Below are 20,815 nucleotides of genomic sequence, written 5' to 3' on the forward strand. Positions count from 1 at the left end.
CAACATGTTATGGTTTAAAATTGCGCCCCCCCCCATGGGATGGCGACAAACTACGGTCAATAGAGATCTCAATCTGCGATGTTTTAAATTTATTTAACGGTTACCAGTTTAGACTTAGAGTGAAGCTCTTTTTTAAAAATTATTGCCCACGCTCTGGCGATCGCGGCGATACCTCACATGTGGGGTTTGAACAGCGATTTCATTCGCGGCTCGACTTGCGCATACGTTTTTTTTCGTGCGCGAGCTAACGGTGACGGGGGCGGCTAAATTTTTTTTTTTTCCTATTTATTTTTTCTTTTTTTAAACTTTATTACAGTTTTAAAAAAAAAATAAATCTGATCACTTTTATTGCTGTCACAAGCAATGTAAACATCCCTTGTGACACCAATATGTAGTGAAAGGTACACTTTATGGAGGGATCGAGGGTTTAAAAGACCCTAGACCCCTCCACTACACTTCCCTGTATGCAAAACGCCGAAAACGGCATTTTTGCATACAGCCGTTTTTCAAAACTGCCGCCTTTTGCAGCACAGTAACCCGGAAGTGACGTCATGGACGCCGCCTCCGGGTTACGTCATCGGGAGCCCCGGGAAAAGCCACGGAAGGCGGCGGGAGGGGGGGACGTCCCCTCCCGCCCCCCCGGGTAACGATCGAGCGGCTCCCGAGCCGCATGGGTCGTTACCGACGGAAAGCCGACCGTCGGCCTCAAACCACGGTACCGGGATGATGCCTCTAGCTAGAGGCATCATCCCGGTATAACCCCGCAAAGTCTGCTGACGTTAATTTACGTCAGTTTGCGGTAAGTGGTTAAACTGAGTGCGTATAAGAATGTCTGGTTTTGCCTTTAAAAGTACAATCCTTGGGTCTGGCAGTAGTGGCATATCAAACAGCTTGAAGGCCAGTCAAAAGACTTCTCCCCAAAAAGAGGAAACAATCGGGCATAGCCACCAGGTGTGAAAGTGGGTACCAACCTCTAAACAGCCGTGAAAACAGAGTGCTGAGAGTTACATAGTTACATAGTTACATAGTAGGTGAGGTTGAATAAAGACAATAGTCCATCCAGTTCAACCTGTGTAGGTGTGTGTGGCTGTACTCATCTCACATACCCCTGGATGTTCTGATCCTTGAGATGTAAGTCTAAGAGTCTTTTGAAAGCCACCATACTACCCGCAGAAACCACCTCTTGTGGTAGAGAATTCCACAATCTTGTAGCCCTAACAGTCAAGAACCCCCCACGTTGCCTGTGGTTAAAACGCTTCTCCTCTAATCGCATTGTATGCCCTCGAGTCCTCATGCAATCCCTTCGAATGAACAGCTTTTTTTCTAAGCTGGGATCCCCATTAAGATATTTATAAATTGCTATCATGTCCCCCCTCAGACGTCTCTTCTCCAGGGAGAATAAATCGAGCGATTGTAGACGCTCTTCATAGTCAAGGTCCTCCAATCCCCTAATTAGTTTAGTTGCCCTTCTCTGGACTCTCTCCAGCTCCAACACATCCCTCCTGAGGACTGGCGACCAGAACTGGACAGAATACTCCAGATGCGGTCGGACCAGAGTTTTATAAAGTGGAAGGATTATAGTCTTATCTCTGGAATACATCCCTTTCTTTATGCATGCTAATATTCTGCTGGCTTTGGCAGCTGCCGCTTGACATTGCATGCTGTTGCCTAATCTATCATCAACCAAGACTCCCAGATCCTTCTCCATTTTTGATTCCCCCAAGGGTTCCCCTCCCAACGTGTATTGTGTTTTTATGTTTTTAGTCCCCAAGTGCAAAACCTTACACTTCTCCACGTTAAACCTCATTTGCCATGTCGTTGCCCACTCTGTAATTTTGTCCAGGTCATTCTGTAGGATATCTGCTTCATGCTGTGCAGTTATTGCCCTGGCCAATTTTGTGTCATCTGCAAAAACTGATAACGCACTACTGATCCCGTCCTCAATGCTGTTTATGAATAAATTGAACAAGGTTGGTCCCAGGACTGAGCCCTGGGGCACCCCGCTTACAACCTCAGACCAGTCTGAGTATGCGCTGTTTATTACCACCCTTTGGACACGCCCTTTAAGCCAATTCCGTATCCAAGAGCAAACTCTGCTGTCGATACCTGCAGACCTTATTTTATAAATTAAGCGCTTGTGGGGAACTGTATCAAACGCCTTAGCGAAATCCAAGTACACCACATCCACTGGTCTCCCCCTATCTAGCTCACAGCTTACCTCCTCGTAGAATGCTAAGAGATTGGTTTGACAAGAACGCCCATTTGTAAACCCATGCTGATTACTGCTGATGATGTTGTTGTCTTTAGCAAACTCTACGATATAGTCCCTTATCATCCCCTCCAGAAGTTTACATACTATTTATGTCAAACTGACAGGCCTATAATTTCCCGGGATATGCCTCTGGCCCTTTTTGAATATCGGAATCACGTTAGCTTTCTTCCAATCCCCTGGTACATCTCCTGTCCTAATACTGTCAGCAAAGATCAGGAACAGTGGTCTGGATATAACCTTACTGAGTTCCTTGAGTACTCTCGGATGTACGCCATCTGGGCCTGGTGATTTGTTTGTGTTAAGTTTATCCAGCCTTTCCCTGATTTCACCCTCTGTTAGCCATAGTTAGCCAAGTCCTGTGTATTACTACTAACCATACAGTCATGGTCAGTGTACCCCTCCGTTTCCTGTGTAAAGACTGACGAGAAAAAAGCATTCAGCACGGTTGCTTTTTCAGTGTCCTCTGTAACCATCCCCCCATCATCGCTAATTATGTGTGCAATATGCTCTGCCCTAGTTTTTTTGCTGTTGATATATTTAAAGAATTTCTTTGGGTTTTTTTTACTATCCTCCGCTATTTGTCTCTCAAAGTTGATTTTAGCCATTTTGATTTCGTGTTTACATTTCTTATTTGCCTCCTTGTATTGCTCGAAAGCCAATACAGTGCCCTCTGATTTATATTTCTTGAAGGCCAATTTTTTTCCCCTAATAAGATTTTTAACGCTACGGTTTAGCCAGCCAGGTTTGGCTTTGTCTCTTCTAAATTTATTTCCCATAGGAATGCACTGCAAGATGCCTTTGCCTAATATGTTCCTAAAGCATTCCCATTTTTCCTCTGTGGTCAGGGATCCCAGGGTTTGGTCCCAGTTTACCCTTTCCATCAATGAGTACAATTTCGGAAAGTTTGCCCTTCTATTTGTTGTTGTTGTTGTGCAAATTTAGCCAATCTGGAGGGCACCAAATACCAATGCATGAATATTTAATAAGAAGCCTCTAACGCAATAATGTTGGTGGAAGAGGATTTTGTATTAGACCATATATCTGACCATTCTGTGTTATTCAAAGGGTGATCCAGATCAGATTCCCATTTTACTACATAAGCAGGGGGTCCTTCTTCAGGTTTAACAAGAAGTTGCAAGTATAGTTGAGAAATAAGGCCCTTAACATGGGGTTAAGAGGGCCAGTTCCAGAAGGAAGCGGGGAAAAAAAGTATTTAATTTGTAAAAATCGAAAAAGTTCAGAGGAAGGGAGAGAAGTGGAGGCACTTAAATCAGGAAAAGATATGAAATCGGATGGAGAGACCAAATTGAAAAGTCTAGTTAGTCCCTATGTGACCCAGTTGCGGAAAGATGACAGGGATACCCAGGCTGGGTAGAAGAAAGGATTTCTAAGAAAGCACAAAGGGTTATGTGTTGATTGGAGGCCGTATGGTGTTTTCATTATGTCCCAGATTGAAAGTGTGCGTTTGATAATAGGGTTGTGAATAGGTGAATGAGATTTGGGTTTTAGCCATATAAGATTGGAGATCGAAAGAGGATAAATTTCAGTAGATTCAATGACAACCCACAATGGTATTTCCTGTGTTGCGTGGTATTTGGTAACTGGTGCAACCTGAGCAGCTATATAGTAGGTATTAAAGTTAGGGAACCCTAAACCACCTCAAATTTTCAGAAGGAATAAAGTCTTACTAGCAATCCTTGGTCTAGAACCACGCCAAGTGAAATTCAAAGTTTTCTGTTGTAAAATACGTAGAAAATGAGCTGGTATTGGTATTGGAAGGACTCTGAATAGATACAGAAATTTAGGAAGCATCAACATTTTATTAACTGCAATCCTTCCAAACCAGGAGAGGGGAAGAGATGTCCAATATTTAAAGAGATCATTAATTTTTTTCAGCAAGGGGGTGTAGTTGGCCGAGAACAAACTAGATATGTCAGCTGTAAGTTTGATTCCAAGATAAGGAAGGTGGTGTGAGGACCAGGAAAAGGGTAATGTGGACTGGGTCAAGTGGAGTTCTTCTATGGATAAGGAAATATTCAATGCTGTAGACTTATGAAGGTTAACATGTAGGCCTGAAATATTACTAAATTCGTGCAAAGTATAAATCAGGTTGGGTGCAGAGATATGAGGGGAAGAGATAAATAGAAGAACATCATCCGCAAACAAACATAGTTTGTGGTGATGGCCCCCCAATTCGATCCCTTTGATAGAAGGGTTTTGTCTAATGTGTTGGGCGAGTGGTTTAATTAATAGGGCAAAAAGTAGGGGCGACAAGGGACAACCTTGTCGTGTACCCCTTTTCAAAGGAAAAAGTTCAGATTTGTATCCAGCATATTTTATGTATGCTCTAGGTTCATTGTATAAGGCGGCCACCCATGTTATAAAATTAGGGCCAAAACCCCATTTACGTAGGGCAAAATCTATGTAAGACCAGGAGACCGAGTCAAAAGCTTTTTTTAATGTTTAAAGATAGGAAACAAGTGGGGATGTGTCTCTTTCTAGCAATGTGGGAAAGTAGTAACGCCCAACGAATATTATCACCTGCTTGAAGGCCAGGAATAAAACCTACTTGGTCTCTGTGAATAAGTTTTCCGATAATACTATTTAATCTTAAGGCTAAAATTTTTGCCAAGATTTTAATATCCAAATTTAAGAGGGATATAGGATGGTAGTTAGACCATGTAATGTCATCAGTATGAGGTTTAGGTATCATGCATATGGAGGCTGTGAGAGATTCCCCTCTAAAGGATGCACCATATAGAAGGGAATTGAAAGCATTAGCCAAAAGAGGAGTCAAAGTAGAGGAAAACGTTTGGTAATAGAATGTAGAAAACCCATCTGGACCCGGTCTTTTATTAGGTTTCAACGATTTGATAGCTGCTAATATTTTATCTTGTAAAATGGGAAAATCTAAAAAATCTAGTTGTGGAAAAGGGATGGTAGGAAGATTTAGGTCAGAGAAAAAGGAATTTGCTTGGTCAAGGTCGATAGAACCTCTGGAGTTATAAAGGGCAGCAATATGAGATCTAAAGTTAGCTAGAATTTTACCAGGATTGCTAGAATAGGAATTGTCCGCAATCTTAAGTTTGATATGTTTAGAGGGATTGTGAGCTTTATTTAGCATGCGTGCCAAAAGGGTATCAGGCTTATTAGATTTAAGATAGAAGTGGTGTCTTGCTCTACAAATAGTTTGTCAGCCGTTTCAGTAAGAAATAAATCAAATTCAAGCCTAGCTTTATCCAGATCATGTTGCCGGGCAGGTTTGGGGTCACACTGGAATGCAAGATAGCATTTGTTAAAAGTTTTATCGCTTAGGGTTTTATGTTCTTTTTTCAAACGTGACATCTGTCGCATACAAATACCTCTTAGTACCGGTTTATGTGCTTCCCATAGGGTTACGGGTGGGGTTTCAGGTAAGAAATTATGAGTTAAATAGTCTGACAAGGCATTAGCTATTTCAGAGCGGTGATTCGGATTCTTAAGTAATATGTCATTCAAATACCAAGTAGGGTCATGAGCTTTAGGGATGGCCGAAGCAAGAGTGGTGCAAACCGCACAATCATCAGACCAAGGTATGGGGATAATGTTAGAAGAGAGGAGTTCTGGGAGCATACCAATGGAAAGGAGAATATGATCAATACGCGAAAAGGAGTTGTGGGGATGAGAAAAATGTGTGAAATTCCTTTTAGTTGGATTGGATTCTCTCCAAGAGTCAGCAAGGCTATATTGATACTGGACAAAGATAGTCTTCTCAAAGGGGATGAAGGAGCATGTGGTGCCTTATCTAGAAAAGGTGAAATGACCTGGTTCAAGTCGCCAGCCAACAGTAGTGTACCTATTTTATGGGAGTCTATTATTTGTAAAAGGTGTGATAGGAAGGGTAAAGGGTTCTTATTGGGAGCATAAAAAGAGACAATGGTGACAGCAGTGTCAAGAAGGTGCCCAGTTAAGATCAGGATTTTTTTTTATCTCTTTAAGGACTGAAAAAGGTGCATTGCGGCGAAAGGCTATAAGAACCCCACTTTGTTTAGTATCTGCAGAGGCTGTGTAAACCTGTGGAAATTTAGAGTTGAAAAATTTGGGAGTAGAATGGATTGAGAAGTGGGTTTCCTGAAGGCACAGAATGTGGGATTTCAAAGCTTTGGTACGTTTATGCAGATTATTTAATCCCTGCACATTCAGGGATAAAATAGTCAGTGAAGCCATTTTGTATTAGTAAACATTATGACATTAAAATTTACATTTATAACAAGTCCAAAAGGTAAAAGTTTTATTCCTGAGGTCAAAGATAACAGCAAAAAGAGAAGGGAGGAAAAAAAGAAGGAGCAGGAAGGAGAAAAGAACAAAAAGTGATAATAAAAGCATATAGTAAAATAAAGACATATATAAATTTACAGAGAAAAAAGAAGAAAATAAGATGTCCGTTAGTGGGAGAACAATGGTCCCCCACTAAGGGAAAGGAGGTTTTGTATAAGGAGTTCTGTATACAAAGCAAACTCCTGAGGGTAACCGGTGGGAGCACACGGAGCAACCCTGGCAGAGACAGATAACAGAACCGTGATAAACAATACCAATGATAAACTATGAGGGCAAAGCAAAAACGCCCAAACTATGCCCATGAACCTTGATAAATCACCTCAGGATCCCGAAGAGGACTTAACAGGTTAACGGGGGTCTAATGGCCTATACAAAAAAATATTAGTAAAATTGGAGAAAGGATGGTGTGGCATGGGGTTTATTGCCCTGGGGTATAACAAATAGCTTGAAAAAATCCCAAAAATTTAACCAAAAATGTGGGCTTAAAGAAGTCAAAGCTAGTATCAGCAAATTATGTAAAACAAAAAGTGTCGCATATTCACTATAAAAAATAGTGGGAAGAAAAAAAGAGAAAAAAGGATCCTGCAAACAAAGGGATACTGAAAAATGACAAGCATTTATGCAAGAAGATGAAACAAGCAGGAGCACTGTCAAAAGGGCGTAGCCCCAAGATAGATTGAAATAACTCAGTCCATTGAGTCTGCTGGATCAGGTGTAGGAGAAATGAAGCAGCCGCGCTTGTTTGGAGTTTGTTTGCCTTTCTTCTCATTCTTTCTGGGATGATTCTGTGGGGAATTCGAAGATGATCTGCGATGAGAGTTACCACTGACAGGCGGCGATTCAATTAACTGTAGATCATGAAGCGTAGACTGTAGGTCTTCAGCTGTGCAGCATACATATTTAGTACCTTGGAAAGTGAAGTGAATGGAAAAGGGGAAACCCCATTGATAAAGAATGTGGTGTTGCTGCAGTATTAGAAGCTGCGGTTTCAGGGAGATGTCTGCGAAGATTTGATAAGTATGACCTTGAAAGTTCAGAACTTTTTTTCCCCTTGCTGCAGACATGAGTTTTTCCTGAGTGCGATAATAGTGGAACTTAGCAAAATAATGTCGCAAGGCGGACCATCAGTTTTTTTGGATATAAGTGCAAGGTGGACTCTGTCCATTTCCAGGCAGTCCAATGGAATAGTGGGCTGTAATGCTTAACCACTTTACCGCTATGTACCGGAGTACTACTGCGGGAAAGTGGCACGATCCCGTCTGACGACGTAGACCTATGTCGCCAGACTCCTCCCCCTGTAGGCGGCGCTCGCGCGCCGCCAGAGGCGCGCTCCCGCTGTTTTCATTCACAGCGGGAGTCGGGCCAGGGGAGGAGCAGCGGCGATCGCCGCTGCTCTGCCCCGATCATCGGGGAATCCAGTTTGGAGATCCGCCCGCCTGTGTAAACAGAGCGGGCGGATCTCCTCAGTGACAGGGAGTGACAGATCGGAGTGTTCAGCATAGCTGGACATCCGATCTGTCCCTGTCTCACACAGTCACCTCCCCCCCCCCACACGTCAGTAAGCACCAGGCATACATTAACCCCTCCCTCTCCAATAAAATTAACCCCTTCCCTGCCAGTGTCATTTTTACAGTAACAGTGCATATTTATAGCACTGATTACTGCAGTAATGTCACTGGTACCCCCAAAAGTGTCAAAAATGTCAGTCAAGGGTCCGATCTGTCCGCCACAATGTCGCAGTCCCGCAAAAAAAATCGCAGATCGCCGCCATTACTCGTTAAAAAAAAAAAAACACCAAAAATGACATAAATCTTTCCTTTCGTTAGTAAACGCAATAACTTTTGCGCAAACCAATCAAAATACGCTTATTGCGATTTTTTTTTTTCTGTGGGCTGTGCCTTTGCTGACAGGTATATGCAATAATTATAGTCATTATCTCTATCCTTGATTGATACAATCACAGTATATCTTTTTGTACTGCAACTAATCTAATAATTCCATAACATTATGTTATTAGAATTTTCTCCAGCAAATTGTTTCTGTTCCGGGTCGTGCCCCTCCTTCACTGGACGTCCCGGCACGGGGAGACATACACCGCGCTGCGCGTGTGGTATTTTGGTCCTTTCCTTCCATCTTCTGTCCCCATGTGGTTCAGCCTGGACTAATCAGGAGCCGCAGTGTGTCCACACTTCCGGCTCTGATCTCCGTGTCGGTGGAGCGCAGATGCCATGTCATGTGTGACGCACTTCGTTTGGGGGCGGGCCCGGCACCAGCGTTCCGGGAAGCCCTCCCCCATGAAGCCAGCTGACACACATTTCTCATCAATCGGCCAGCACTCTAATAGTGCATCGCTCGCAATACGCAGCTAGCGCTATTGTTTGCTGGCTGTGGTGCAGAGAGGACGCTGATTGCTATATCATCTTTAACATACAGGTACTGTCCCTTTTCTCCTAATAGACTTTCTCACTATGTAGCAAGCTTAAGTGATCCCCCTGGCTCTGTATGTAGCCGTTATATTATATACCGTTTCTAAATCCCCTTCTCCTGTTGGGCCATTTACGGCATACTTCCCTGCTAAAGTGCTACAAATAAATTTCCCTTTGTTTACGAACTGAATATATTTACCAATGAAGCCCTGATCTGTCTATTTTTTAGATCGGTGCTACCTATGCTTCTGACATATACCTATGTTAAAAGACTGTCCCTGGCTTCTTCAATTTGAGGACTTCAGATGTCCAGTGATTGCAGGTCGCACACCTGACCTAAACAGCTGTGGTCTACTAATCAGTATATTTACCTATCATCTATATTATTGCATTTTGTCGCAAGGACACTCGCACCCACCAGATGCTTTTAAACGTGCAGGCTACCTAAGTACAGTTATGTTTCAGCCCTGTGAGTACTCGCCAATGTCATTGTATTTATCTTGTGAACCTTTATAGTCACTTTGTAATGTTTAAAACCTTTTAAAAAATTCATGTTTTTTTACATGTTAATTTATCTATTTACTAGAGTACCGTTTGAACCATCCCCTGAAGAAGAAGCAAATCTCTCTGGCTTCGAAACATGTCGGGTTTTTAGTTCAGACCATTGTGGTTGATCTACCTGTCTTTATTTGCTTGCACTGATCTTAACCTATTAATATATGTGTTTACAAAATAAAAATTATTTTTCTAAATAACTATTTTCCATATAATTTCATGTGCTTGTAAAGTCCCAATAAGGGGAACCTCACTTTCTGTACATTGCGATTTTTTTTACCAAACATGGGTAGCAGAAAACAAATTGGCCAAAAATTTTTAAAAAAATTGGTTTTTACATCTTTTTTTGGGGGGAATTTCATATAACAAAATGTTAAAAATATTGTTATTTTTTCAAAATAAACGCTCTTTTTTTGTTTATAGCGCAAAAAGTAAAAAAAAGGACGTAAATTTAATTTGGGTACGGCATCGCATGACCGCGCAATTGTCAGTTAACCGGTTGCCGACCGCCGCACGACTATATACTGCGGCGGTCAGCCCCGGCCAGGCAGAGTGACGTATCGGTACGTCACTCGCCTGTCACTGACTTGCGAGCCTATCGCGGGCGGGCGCGCGCCCGCCGAGGCGCGCGCCCGCCGCGGCTCGTTCACAGACAAGTCAGTGCGTGTGACCGGCGGACTCGATGTCCGCCGGTCACACTGCGATCGCTCCTGTGAAGGGAGAAAGACAGAGCGGCTTGTGTAAACAAGCTGCCTGTCAGTTCTCCCTGTGTAAAAGTGAAGATCTGTCCGTTCTACTATGTAGAACGGTTGATCTTTGCTTTTACACCAATAGGAATGTCCCTACACAGTTAGAATCACGCCCCTAGGACACACTTAACCCCTCCCTGTCCAATAAAGTTAACCCCTTCCCTGCCAGTGTCATTTTTGCAGTAACAGTGCATATGTATAGCACTGATTACTGCAGTAATGTCACTGGTACCCCCAAAAGTGTCAAAAATGTCAGTCAAGGGTCCGATCTGTCCGCCGCAATGTCGCAGTACCGAAAAAAAAATCGCAGATCGCCGCCATTACGCGTTAAAAAAAAAAACACCAAAAATGACAAAAATCTTTCCCTTTGTTAGTAAACGCGATAACTTTTGCGCAAACCAATCAAAATACGCTTTTTGCGATTTTTTTTTACCAAACATAGGTAGCATAAAACAAATTGGCCGAAAAATGTTAAAAAATTTTGATTTTTACTTTTTTTTTTGGGGAATTTCATATAAAAAAATGTGAAAAATATTGTTATTTTTGCAAAATTTACGCTCTTTTTTTGTTTATAGCGCGTGATCAAAAAATCGCACAGGTGATCAAATACCACCAAAAGAAAGCTCTGTTTGTGGGAAAAAAAGGACGTCAAATTCGTTTAGGTACAGCGTCGCACGACCGCGCAATTGTCCGTTAAAGTCACGCAGTAAAAAATCGCAAAAAAACCCCTGGTCCTTTAGCAGCCAAATCCTCCGGGGCTTAAGTGGTTAAAGTCGCACAGTGCCGAATCGCAAAAAGTGGCCCAGACATAAGACAGCAAAATGCTCTAGTGGTAAAGTGGTTAAAAAAGGGCCAATATAGTGGCTTGTAGTCAGTGACAGATTCAGGGATGCCCCTAATGCGCAGATTAGAGCGCCGAGCCATATTTTTAAAATCTTCCAGGCGATATTGTAGTGAAAGATTTTCTTCCTTAAGAGATTCAATTTCTGCAGTATGAGTTTGGGTATCGTTTTCTATATCGTCCACTCTGGTTTCAAGGTCAGATATCCTAAATCCCAAATCTCTAATTTCCTTAGTGAGGCTATTTGTGATGTGGTCAGACGTTTGGGATAATAATTTTTGAAACATATTTTCCATCTGTTGTAACAGAGCTGGGCATTCTGTCACAATGTTTACATTTCCCTGTGAGGATAAATTGTGGTTAAACTCATGAGAGAGTGACCCAGAAATCTGGGGGGAAATGGAACACTGGGCAGGCCTCACATGGCATACAAGCACACCTGCAGCAGCTGAGGTATTAGCTATAGCCGCTGCCATTTTAACAGGAGAGCGGGACAGTGTCTCTTTAAGGGATTTCGTTTTAATTTTGTGCCGGTTCCCAACTTAAACCATACCGCCGTATTCCTGACTGTTTTAGCTACATTTTAGGGCAAATTGAGTTGAATTTTGCGATCAGTAGTCCTCTGTTTAATGTGGTTATCTTCCTGTCAGGAGAGGAGCTTCAGCCAGACATTACCACCTCAGCCGCTTCAGCACATGCGCCACCCCCCCCCCCCCCCCCGTGGAGTAACTTCTTTAGCCACATCCCGCCCGCCCTATAGCAAATTAACGGCGGGATTGTGGTTGTATTATCCTGACCGGACGTCATATGACGGCGGCAGGATAATACAGCTCTGCGCGCTCCCCGGGGTTGCGCAGAGCGGCGATCGGTGATGCGAGGTGTCAGCCTGACTCCCTGCATCTCCGATCTCGGTAAAGAGCCTACTGACATAGGCTCTTTACCATGTGACTGTTGATCGGCTTTCCTTAGTTAGTGCCTGACAGGCACGAGTAAAGGAGCGCCGATCGGCGGCTTCCCTGACGAGGGGGGTCGGCACTGGTAATCAGATCATTGATTACCAGTGCAGACCCTCGGAGGGGTGCCACTAGAACCACCAGGGATGCCCACCCATGACCTCAGGGATGCCCACCTATGACCCCAGGGATGCCCACTATGGCCACCAGGGATGGCAATCAGGGCTCAGGGAGTCCCCCATTGCCCTCCCCATCAGTGCTGCCCACCAATGCCCTCCCTATCAGTGCTGCCCACCAGTGCCCATCATTGCCATCTATCAGTGTTGCCCACCAGTGCCCATTATTGCCCACCAGTGCCACCTATCAGTGCCCATTAGTGCCCATCAATGCCGCCCGTCAGTGCCGACCAGTGCTGCCTATCAGTGCCCATCAGTGCCCACCAGTGCCGCCTATCAGTGCCCATTAGTGCCCATCAGTGCCACCTATCAGTGCCCATCAGTGCCACCTGTCAGTGCCCATCAATGCCGCCTATCAGTGCCCAGCAGTGCCGCCTATCAGTGCCCACCAATGCTGCATATCAGTGCTACCTATCAGTGCCGCCTATCAGTGCCACCTATCAGTGCCACCCCATCAGTGCCACCCCATCAGTGCCTCCTCATCAGTGCCTGTCAGTGCAGTCTCATCAGTGCTCATCAGTGCAGGAAAAAAACTTATTTATTTACAAAATTGTATAACATAAACAAAAAAACTTTTTTTTTTTTTTTCAAACTTTTCAGTTTTTTTTTTATTTGTTTAGCAAAAAGGAAAAAACCCAGAGGTGATCAAATACCACCAAAAGAAAGCTCTATTTGTGGGGGGAAAATGTAGGTACAGTGTTGCATGACCGCGCAATTGTCATTCAAAATGCAACAGCGCTAAAAGGGGAAAATTGGCCTGGGAAGGGGGTGAAAGTGCCTGGTATTGAAGTGGTTAAAGGATGTCTCCAACTTACAACCTGACCTCAATGCACTGTTTCTATGTGGCAAATGAGGTTTAATGTTGAGAAATGTAAAGTTATGCACATGAGGGCTAAGAATATGCATGCAGCATACATACTAGGGGGGAGCAGAACTGGGGGAATCCATAACGGAGAAGGATCTGGGTGTTCTCCTAAGCTTAATAATAGCACGCAATGCCAAGCTGCTGTTTCCAAAGCAAGCAAAGTCCTTTCTTGTATTAACAGAGATATGAACTCCAGAGAGAGAGATATAATTATGCCCCTGTACAAATCATTAGTAAGACCTCATCTGGAATATGCAGTTCAGTTTTGGACACCAGTTTTTAAAAAGGATATCGGGGAACTGCAGAAAGTGCAGAGAAGGGCAATCAAACTGATAAGAGACATGGAGGAGCTCAGCTATGAGAAAAGATTATAAGAACTGAATTTATTCTCTCTTGAGAAGAGGAGATTACGAGCCGATATGATCTACATGTATAAATACATAAGGAGTCCATATAGTGAACTTGGTGTTGAGTTATTCACTTTAAGGTCAACACAGAGGACAAGGGGGCACTTTTTAAATCTATTTGTCTCCAAATACAGAAAGGTTTCTTCACCGTAAGAGCTGTGAAAATGTGGAATAGACTCCCTCCAGAGGTGGTTCTGGACAGCTCACTAGATTGCTTTAAAAAAGGCCTGGATTCTTTCCTAGGTGTACATAATATAAATGGGTACTCACATTTAAGGGTAAAGTTGACCAAGGGAATATCCAATTGCCTCTCGGGGGATCAGGAAGGATTTTTTTTCCCCTGCTGTAGCAAATTGGATCATGTTTTGCTGGGGTTTTTTCACCTTCCTCTGGATCAACAGTGGGTATATGATTGTGTATATGGGATTGGGATTGTATGGTTGGGTTTTCTTTACTGTTTTTTTTTTTTTGTTTTTTTATTGGTTGAGCCAGAGGACTTGTGTCTTTTTTCAACCTATGTAACAGGTGTGTGGACGGGGCAGACACAGAGGTGTGAGCGGGAAGAGGTGGAACAGACAGATCCTGCTTTCTTTTCTCCCATCCAATCAGGGAGGAGGAGAAGGGGTGGCTGGCTGGGCTCAGTGAGACTGTCACAGACACTTGGCCTTCACAGCCAGCATCTCCTAAGTCTATGGGCAGCTTCTTCCTGCCCAGGCACAATGTCCATTGAGGGGATTTATAGAATTTTTGACAAATGTCCTCCCTGCGCTCTGTTTCGCCCCTCCTAGTGGGCGTTATCAAAGGTTGTCAATGTCTTTGATAATGCCCACTGGGATGGGCGGAACGCATCGACACAGAATGTGGGCCTTCAGCAACGTCAGTTTCAGGTTGAGTGGAACACATGTCGCTGTACTATACATGGACACGGAACTAAATGCCTTGAGTGTGCCTCCATTCTCAGCATCTATTATGAAATGCGAACATACATCCGTCATATTGTAAGTGCAATTTTTTTGTATACTTTTAAATAAATGAAGAACGTATTACACTATTTGGATCCCTTTCTGTCCTCCATACTATGCGTGACGGTCATTAGAATATTCCAGGAAGCACCATCCCTATACTTACCAGATAAAGCCTGATAAACCCACATGCAATACTGCTAAGGGGTCCACACCTTCTGGTAAGTGGATTTACATTGGGGCTTGGAACACAGTTTAATGAATGAGACTCACAGATTGTCACGGATTTTCAGATTTAGAAGCACTTTTTACGGACTTTCACTGGATACATGCTGGTTGTATTTTTTTGAATTTTTTGAATTTTGGGAATTTTTTTTTTTTTACTTATGTGAATATGGACTATACTCAGAGACATCTAAACAATTTTAGTTTAAATTGAGTGCACATGGTTTTCTCACATATTGAGTATATTTTCATATTATAGTATAGTATTCTGCATACCTTGGATATAATGAGTAGTTATTTGAGTTACTGTTGCCTTTCTGTGATCTGTAACCAGTCTGCCCATTCTCCTCTGACATCAACAAGGCATTTCCTCCACACAACTGCTGCTCACTGGATATTTTCTCTTTTTCCCACCATTCTCTGTAAACCTGAGCGATGGTTGTGTGTGAAAATCGCAGAAATACTCAGACCAGCCCGTCTGGCACCAGCAACCATGCCATGTTCAAAGTCACTTCAATCCTCTTTCTTCCCCATTCTGATGCTCAGTTTGAACTTTGGTAAGTCGTCTTCACCACATCTAGATGCCTAAATACATTGAGTTGCTGCATTGTAATTGGCTAATCAGCAATTTGTATTACCAAGCAATTGTACAGGTTTACCTAATAAAGTGGCCGGTGAGTGTAGATTGAAGTAGCTGGGAATAGGTTGGAGGAGATCTGTCCTTGCACACGTTTATGAAAAAGCGCATTTTTTAGTGAATTTCATCGTTAGATTTTATCCCTATTGGTGGAGTTCGCACATCTACATTAAATGTTTTACATTTTCAGCAAGTGTTGGTATTCGGACACATTGTAGGGTGCAGATTTCTCATTTGTTTGCTTTAGAGAAGTGTCTGATATTGGTGATATATAGAGACAAACAGGAGATGAAATATATCTCCATTATTATTATTTGATTTATGCAGTTTGGACAGAACAGTCCAGGATTGGATATTTATGGAGCCTAAAGATGGATTTTGATGAGATTCTCATATCTCTATATTATTTATGTGGTTTAGATATAAAACTGTCCCAGAATATTATTGTCTCAGTCAGTCCTGTTATACTCACTGTAATTCCTCTATCCGGCTTGTTGTCAGAGCTTCCATCAGATCCCTGAAATGAGGACCCTCCAGATTGTTCCCAGTCAGGATCAGTGTCCTCAGTGTCTGGTTATTAATTATTCCAGATGCCAGGTGGGGGCAGGAACTGTCTGTCAGGAAATTATAGGACAATCTGTAGAAGAAGAGAAAAATGTTACCAGAAGAAAATTAATTTCTCCTCCAGGAATGAATGTAACTATTCTCTACATACATGGAACTCATTTCTCTTTATTTGAATCATTTAGATTTGATCACTTTATAAAACACGATCTATCATCTACACTATTGGAGATTTTTCTTTTTGTGGATCCCAATAAGTAAATGTGACATAAGTGGATGAGGTGGTGTGATCCATTCATTATTCCTGTATGGGGATTGCACCATACACACTCACACTGACCTCTAGGCTTTCACCTCCAACCTTCTGCTAAGTCTTCCATTCAGTTGTGGGGAATCACTTTGATGGTTACAGAAGTCTCATGTTGTGGAAACTTTGATTAAAAGTGACACCATTGTAGTTTGGGATTTGAACATCATGGTGGAAGATTTGATCTTGTGGTGTGGGGAAGATATTATTATTCTGTTCTATATTTGGTGTTTTTGAAAGTTCATACTAATATTGCTGCACTAATTTTATATATGCGGATTATAAATTGTCTTTGTTCGTTATCAGTGAAATATTCTCCATACCATTGTTATATATACACTTATAGGGAGTTTTGTGTTGCGGAGTCTCACTTTTATTGTTCTACTATCACATTTATTTTGTTTGAATGTTATATACTAGTGCTGCAGTCTTCCATATTATACTAGATGTGTAAACTCCACTAATACAGATCAAATATAACAATTACATTCAGGGCCGCTGGAAGGATTTTTGTCTACACAGGTGAAGGTGCATTTTGGTGCCCCCCACCACCACCATCATCATCATCCTAATACCTCCCTCTTTCCCCTCCACAATACAACCCCCACCCCCATATGGCAACCCATCTATGGCTAACCACACACTATACAATCTGATTGTACAATCTTATTTTAAATTTATTAACAATTATGTAGTATAATGACCCATCTGATTTGATACTCGTTAAAAAATAAAGTTCAGATTTGTCTTCATTTGACTAATTTTGGTGAAACTACAAGCAGATTGTATAGTGTATAGGATAGCCAGCCTAACAGATTCCTCCATCCACACTAACAATGCAGATGGATGAGCACACCCTTCGCCCTGCTAGACTTTTGTATTCTGACAGACAACACCTCTGGCGGTGTCGTACCTGAATAGATATGACAGCTGCTTTATATATTTTTTTAAGGCTTTTTTCCCCCTCCATTTTCACCTGGTGATCTGGCCAGTAACACACCTCCTGTATTAGAGCACCCCCACTCTGGATGAAGGAGCACAGGGGGTACCTTTGGACAGCAGCATTGTCAGTGTGAGAGGAGGGAGTGTCTGATGTACTAGCAGAATTATCTACGCTAATAAATTGAAGACAAACTCCAGCTAACATTTTATAATCAGTTAAAGCAACAGTTTTTTTTTTCCTTTAGGGATAAAGTTTTTACATAAATAAAAGCTGATCATTGTAAGCACCCCTGTAAATGGTTTGTCTCATCCCTCCAACTGCTACATCTGCAAGACAGCTTGTTCTGTAAGAAAACGGCAGACTAATACAGTCCACCAGCAGGTTAACCACTTTAGCCCCAGCCGCTGCAGATGTACTGCGGCAGGCTGGCTCTCCCAGGCGAAGTCCCGTACATGTACGGTGATTGCCTGGGAGGAGCTAGGGGGCAAGCGCCAACACATATCAGGGTTGCTGGCCATAGCTCGTGGTGCACGAGCAGGGAAAGTCCAACAGGTTTCCATCAATCATGGAATTCCACAAGATAATGTATGCTGATGAGTGGCAGAATGAAGCGTGAACATCTCATATACTGTATGTGCCGCGTAACAAAAGACAATGCACAGGGGGTTCAACACAATCCACAGCATACAAGCTTGTAGAAGTATAAAGAAATTACATAGACACAACTAACAGGACTGATCCCAACATACAGTAAGGAAGTCATACTTCTACAGGAGACAAAGGGCACAGCTCACATACTGCTGCTAATGCAATTGGTAGTGATCTGTGTGTACACCTATCCAATGCTGGTGTCATTGTCAAACCACACCTGTAGAGCTGTCATCTGTCACCTACATTCCATAATCATCACCCCCTCCTGAATAAAACATCTCATGCAATTACACCACAACTCTCATCCTCCTGGGCTGATCTAAGTTTAGAGGTGAAAGCATGCAGCCAGTAAAAGTCTGGTCCTAACAAGTGTGAGCCCGGTCTACCTGGACAGGAAATAAAGCTGCCAAGTTTGTGAAGCTCCTGGAAGAACAGAGTTGGGGAGGGAGACGATGGGGGAGGGAGGTGGAGACAGTTCAGCTCTCACTCACCCAAGGCTGCTATCTGATGGCTCACACAGGTGCAGCAATCATGCAGCCAGATGCAGCTGAAGCTGCTGTAACTTAAACTCTCCCGCTTACACATCCCCTTTCTCATACTGGCTGCATGCTGGGGATTGGGGTGTGGGCGGGGCAGATACAGAGGTGTATAAGGGGCAGACACAGGTGTGTGGGAAGGGCCAACACAGAGGTGTGTGGGTGCGGGGGAAGGAAGGGCAGACACAGATATAGGTGGGCAGGGCATACACTGGGGTGTATGGGTGGCACAGACACAGAGGTGTGTGTGGGCGGGGCAGACACAGAGGAATGTGGGTGAAGCAGACACAGAGGCGTGTGGGCCATGAAGACACAGGTATGTGTGTGTGTGTGTGTGTGTGTGTGTGTGTGTGTGTGGGGAAGACACAGGTGTGTGTGTGTGTGGGGAAGACACAGGTGTGTGTGTGTGTGTGGGGAAGACACAGGTGTGGGTGTGGGTGGGGAAGACACAGGTGTGTGTGGGTGGGGAAGACACAGGTGTGTGTGTGGGGAAGACACAGGTGTGTGGGTGGGGCAGACACAGGTGTGTGTGTGTGTGTGGGGAAGACACAGGTGTGTGTGGGTGGGGCAGACACAGGTGTGTGTGTGGGGAAGACACAGGTGTGTGTGTGTGTGGGGAAGACACAGGTGTGGGTGTGGGTGGGGAAGACACAGGTGTGTGTGTGTGGGGAAGACACAGGTGTGTGGGTGGGGCAGACACAGGTGTGTGTGTGTGTGTGTGGGGAAGACACAGGTGTGTGTGTAGGTGTGTGTGTGTGTGTGGGGAAGACACAGGTGTGTGTGTGTGGGTGGGGCAGACACAGGTGTGTGTGTGTGGGGAAAACACAGGTGTGTGTGTGTGTGTGTGTGGGGAAAACACAGGTGTGTGTGTGTGTGGGGAAAACACAGGTGTGTGTGTGTGTGGGGAAGACACAGGTGTGTGTGGGTGGGGCAGACACAGGTGTGTGTGTGGGGAAGACACAGGTGTGTGTGTGTGGGGAAGACACAGGTGTGTGTGTGTGGGGAAGACACAGGTGTGTGTGTGGGCGGGGAAGACACAGGTGTGTGTGTGTGGGTGGGGCAGACACAGGTGTGTGTGTGTGGGGAAAACACAGGTGTGTGTGTGTGGGGGGAAAACACAGGTGTGTGTGTGTGTGGGGAAAACACAGGTGTGTGTGTGTGTGTGGGGAAGACACAGGTGTGTGTGTGGGGAAGATACAGGTGTGTGTGTGGGGAAGACACAGGTGTGTGTGTGTGGGGAAGACACAGGTGTGTGTGTGTGGGGAAAACACAGGTGTGTGTGTGTGGGGAAAACACAGGTGTGTGTGTGGGTGGGGAAGACACAGGTGTGTGTGGGTGGGGCAGACACAGGTGTGTGTGTGGGGAAGACACAGGTGTGTGTGTGGGGAAGACACAGGTGTGTGTGTGGGTGTGTGGGCGGGGAAGACACAGGTATGTGTGTGTGGGCGGGGAAGACATAGGTGTGGGTGGGCCTTCACATCAGCATCTCCTAAGTCTATGGGCAGCTTCTTCCTGCCCAGGCACAATGTCCATAGAGGGGATTTAAAGAATTTTCTTGACAACGTCCTCCCTGCGCTCCGTTTCACCCCTCCCAGTGGGCATTATCAAAGGTTATCAAGGTGTTTGATAATGCCCACTGGGAGAGGCGAAACGCGTAGACACAGATTCTGGCCCTTCAGCAATGTCACTTCCGGTTGAGTGGAATGCACGCGGACGTGCGCACGATGCTGTGCTATACACGGAACTAAATGCCTTCAGGGTGCCTCCATTCTCAGCATCTAATATGAAATGGGAACATATATCTGTCATATTGGAAGTGCAATTTTTTGTATGCTTTTAAATAAATGAAGAACGTATTACACTATTTGGATCCCTTTTTGTCCTCCATACTATAAGTGATGGTCATTAGAATATTACAGGAAGCACCATCCCTATACTTATACTAGATAAAGCTCGATAGACCCACGTGCAATACTGCTAAGGGGTCCACACCTTCTGGTAAGTGGATTTATATTGGGGTGTGAAACACAGTTTACTGCATGAGAGTCACAGATCGGCACGGATTTCCCGATTTAGAAGCACATTTCACGAGACTTTCACTGGATACACGCTTGTTGGATTTTTTTTATTTTTCTCAATTTTGGGAATTTTTTTTGTTTTTATACTTACAGCTGCAAGAAAAAGTATGTGAACCCTTTGGAATGATATGGATTTCTGCACAAATTGGTCATAAAATGTGATCTGGCCATCATCTAAGTCCCAACAATAGACAATCACAGTCTGCTTAAACTAATAACACACAAAGAATGAAATGTTGCCATGTTTTTATTGAACACACCATGTAAACATTCACAGTGCAGGTGGAAAAAATATGTGAACCCTTGGATTTAATAACTGGTTGAACCTCCTTTGGCAGCAATAACTTCAAC

The 20,815-nt window shown here is 43.7% G+C and overlaps 1 protein-coding gene across 2 annotated transcripts in view; it reads right to left on the minus strand.

The window, feature by feature from the left end:
- Positions 1-20,815, minus strand: part of LOC309569625 (NACHT, LRR and PYD domains-containing protein 3-like) — a 540,899-nt gene that overhangs the window by 262,353 nt on the left and 257,731 nt on the right. For both annotated transcript variants that reach the window (XM_082275519.1, XM_082275518.1), the window contains one exon: positions 15,858-16,022. In XM_082275519.1, coding sequence (XP_082131645.1) covers positions 15,858-16,022 — 165 coding nt within the window. The remainder of the gene's footprint in view (positions 1-15,857; positions 16,023-20,815) is intronic.

This window comes from Pelophylax lessonae (assembly GCF_965119305.1).
Source record: "Pelophylax lessonae genome assembly, chromosome: 13".
NCBI classification, from domain to species: Eukaryota; Metazoa; Chordata; class Amphibia; order Anura; family Ranidae; genus Pelophylax; species Pelophylax lessonae.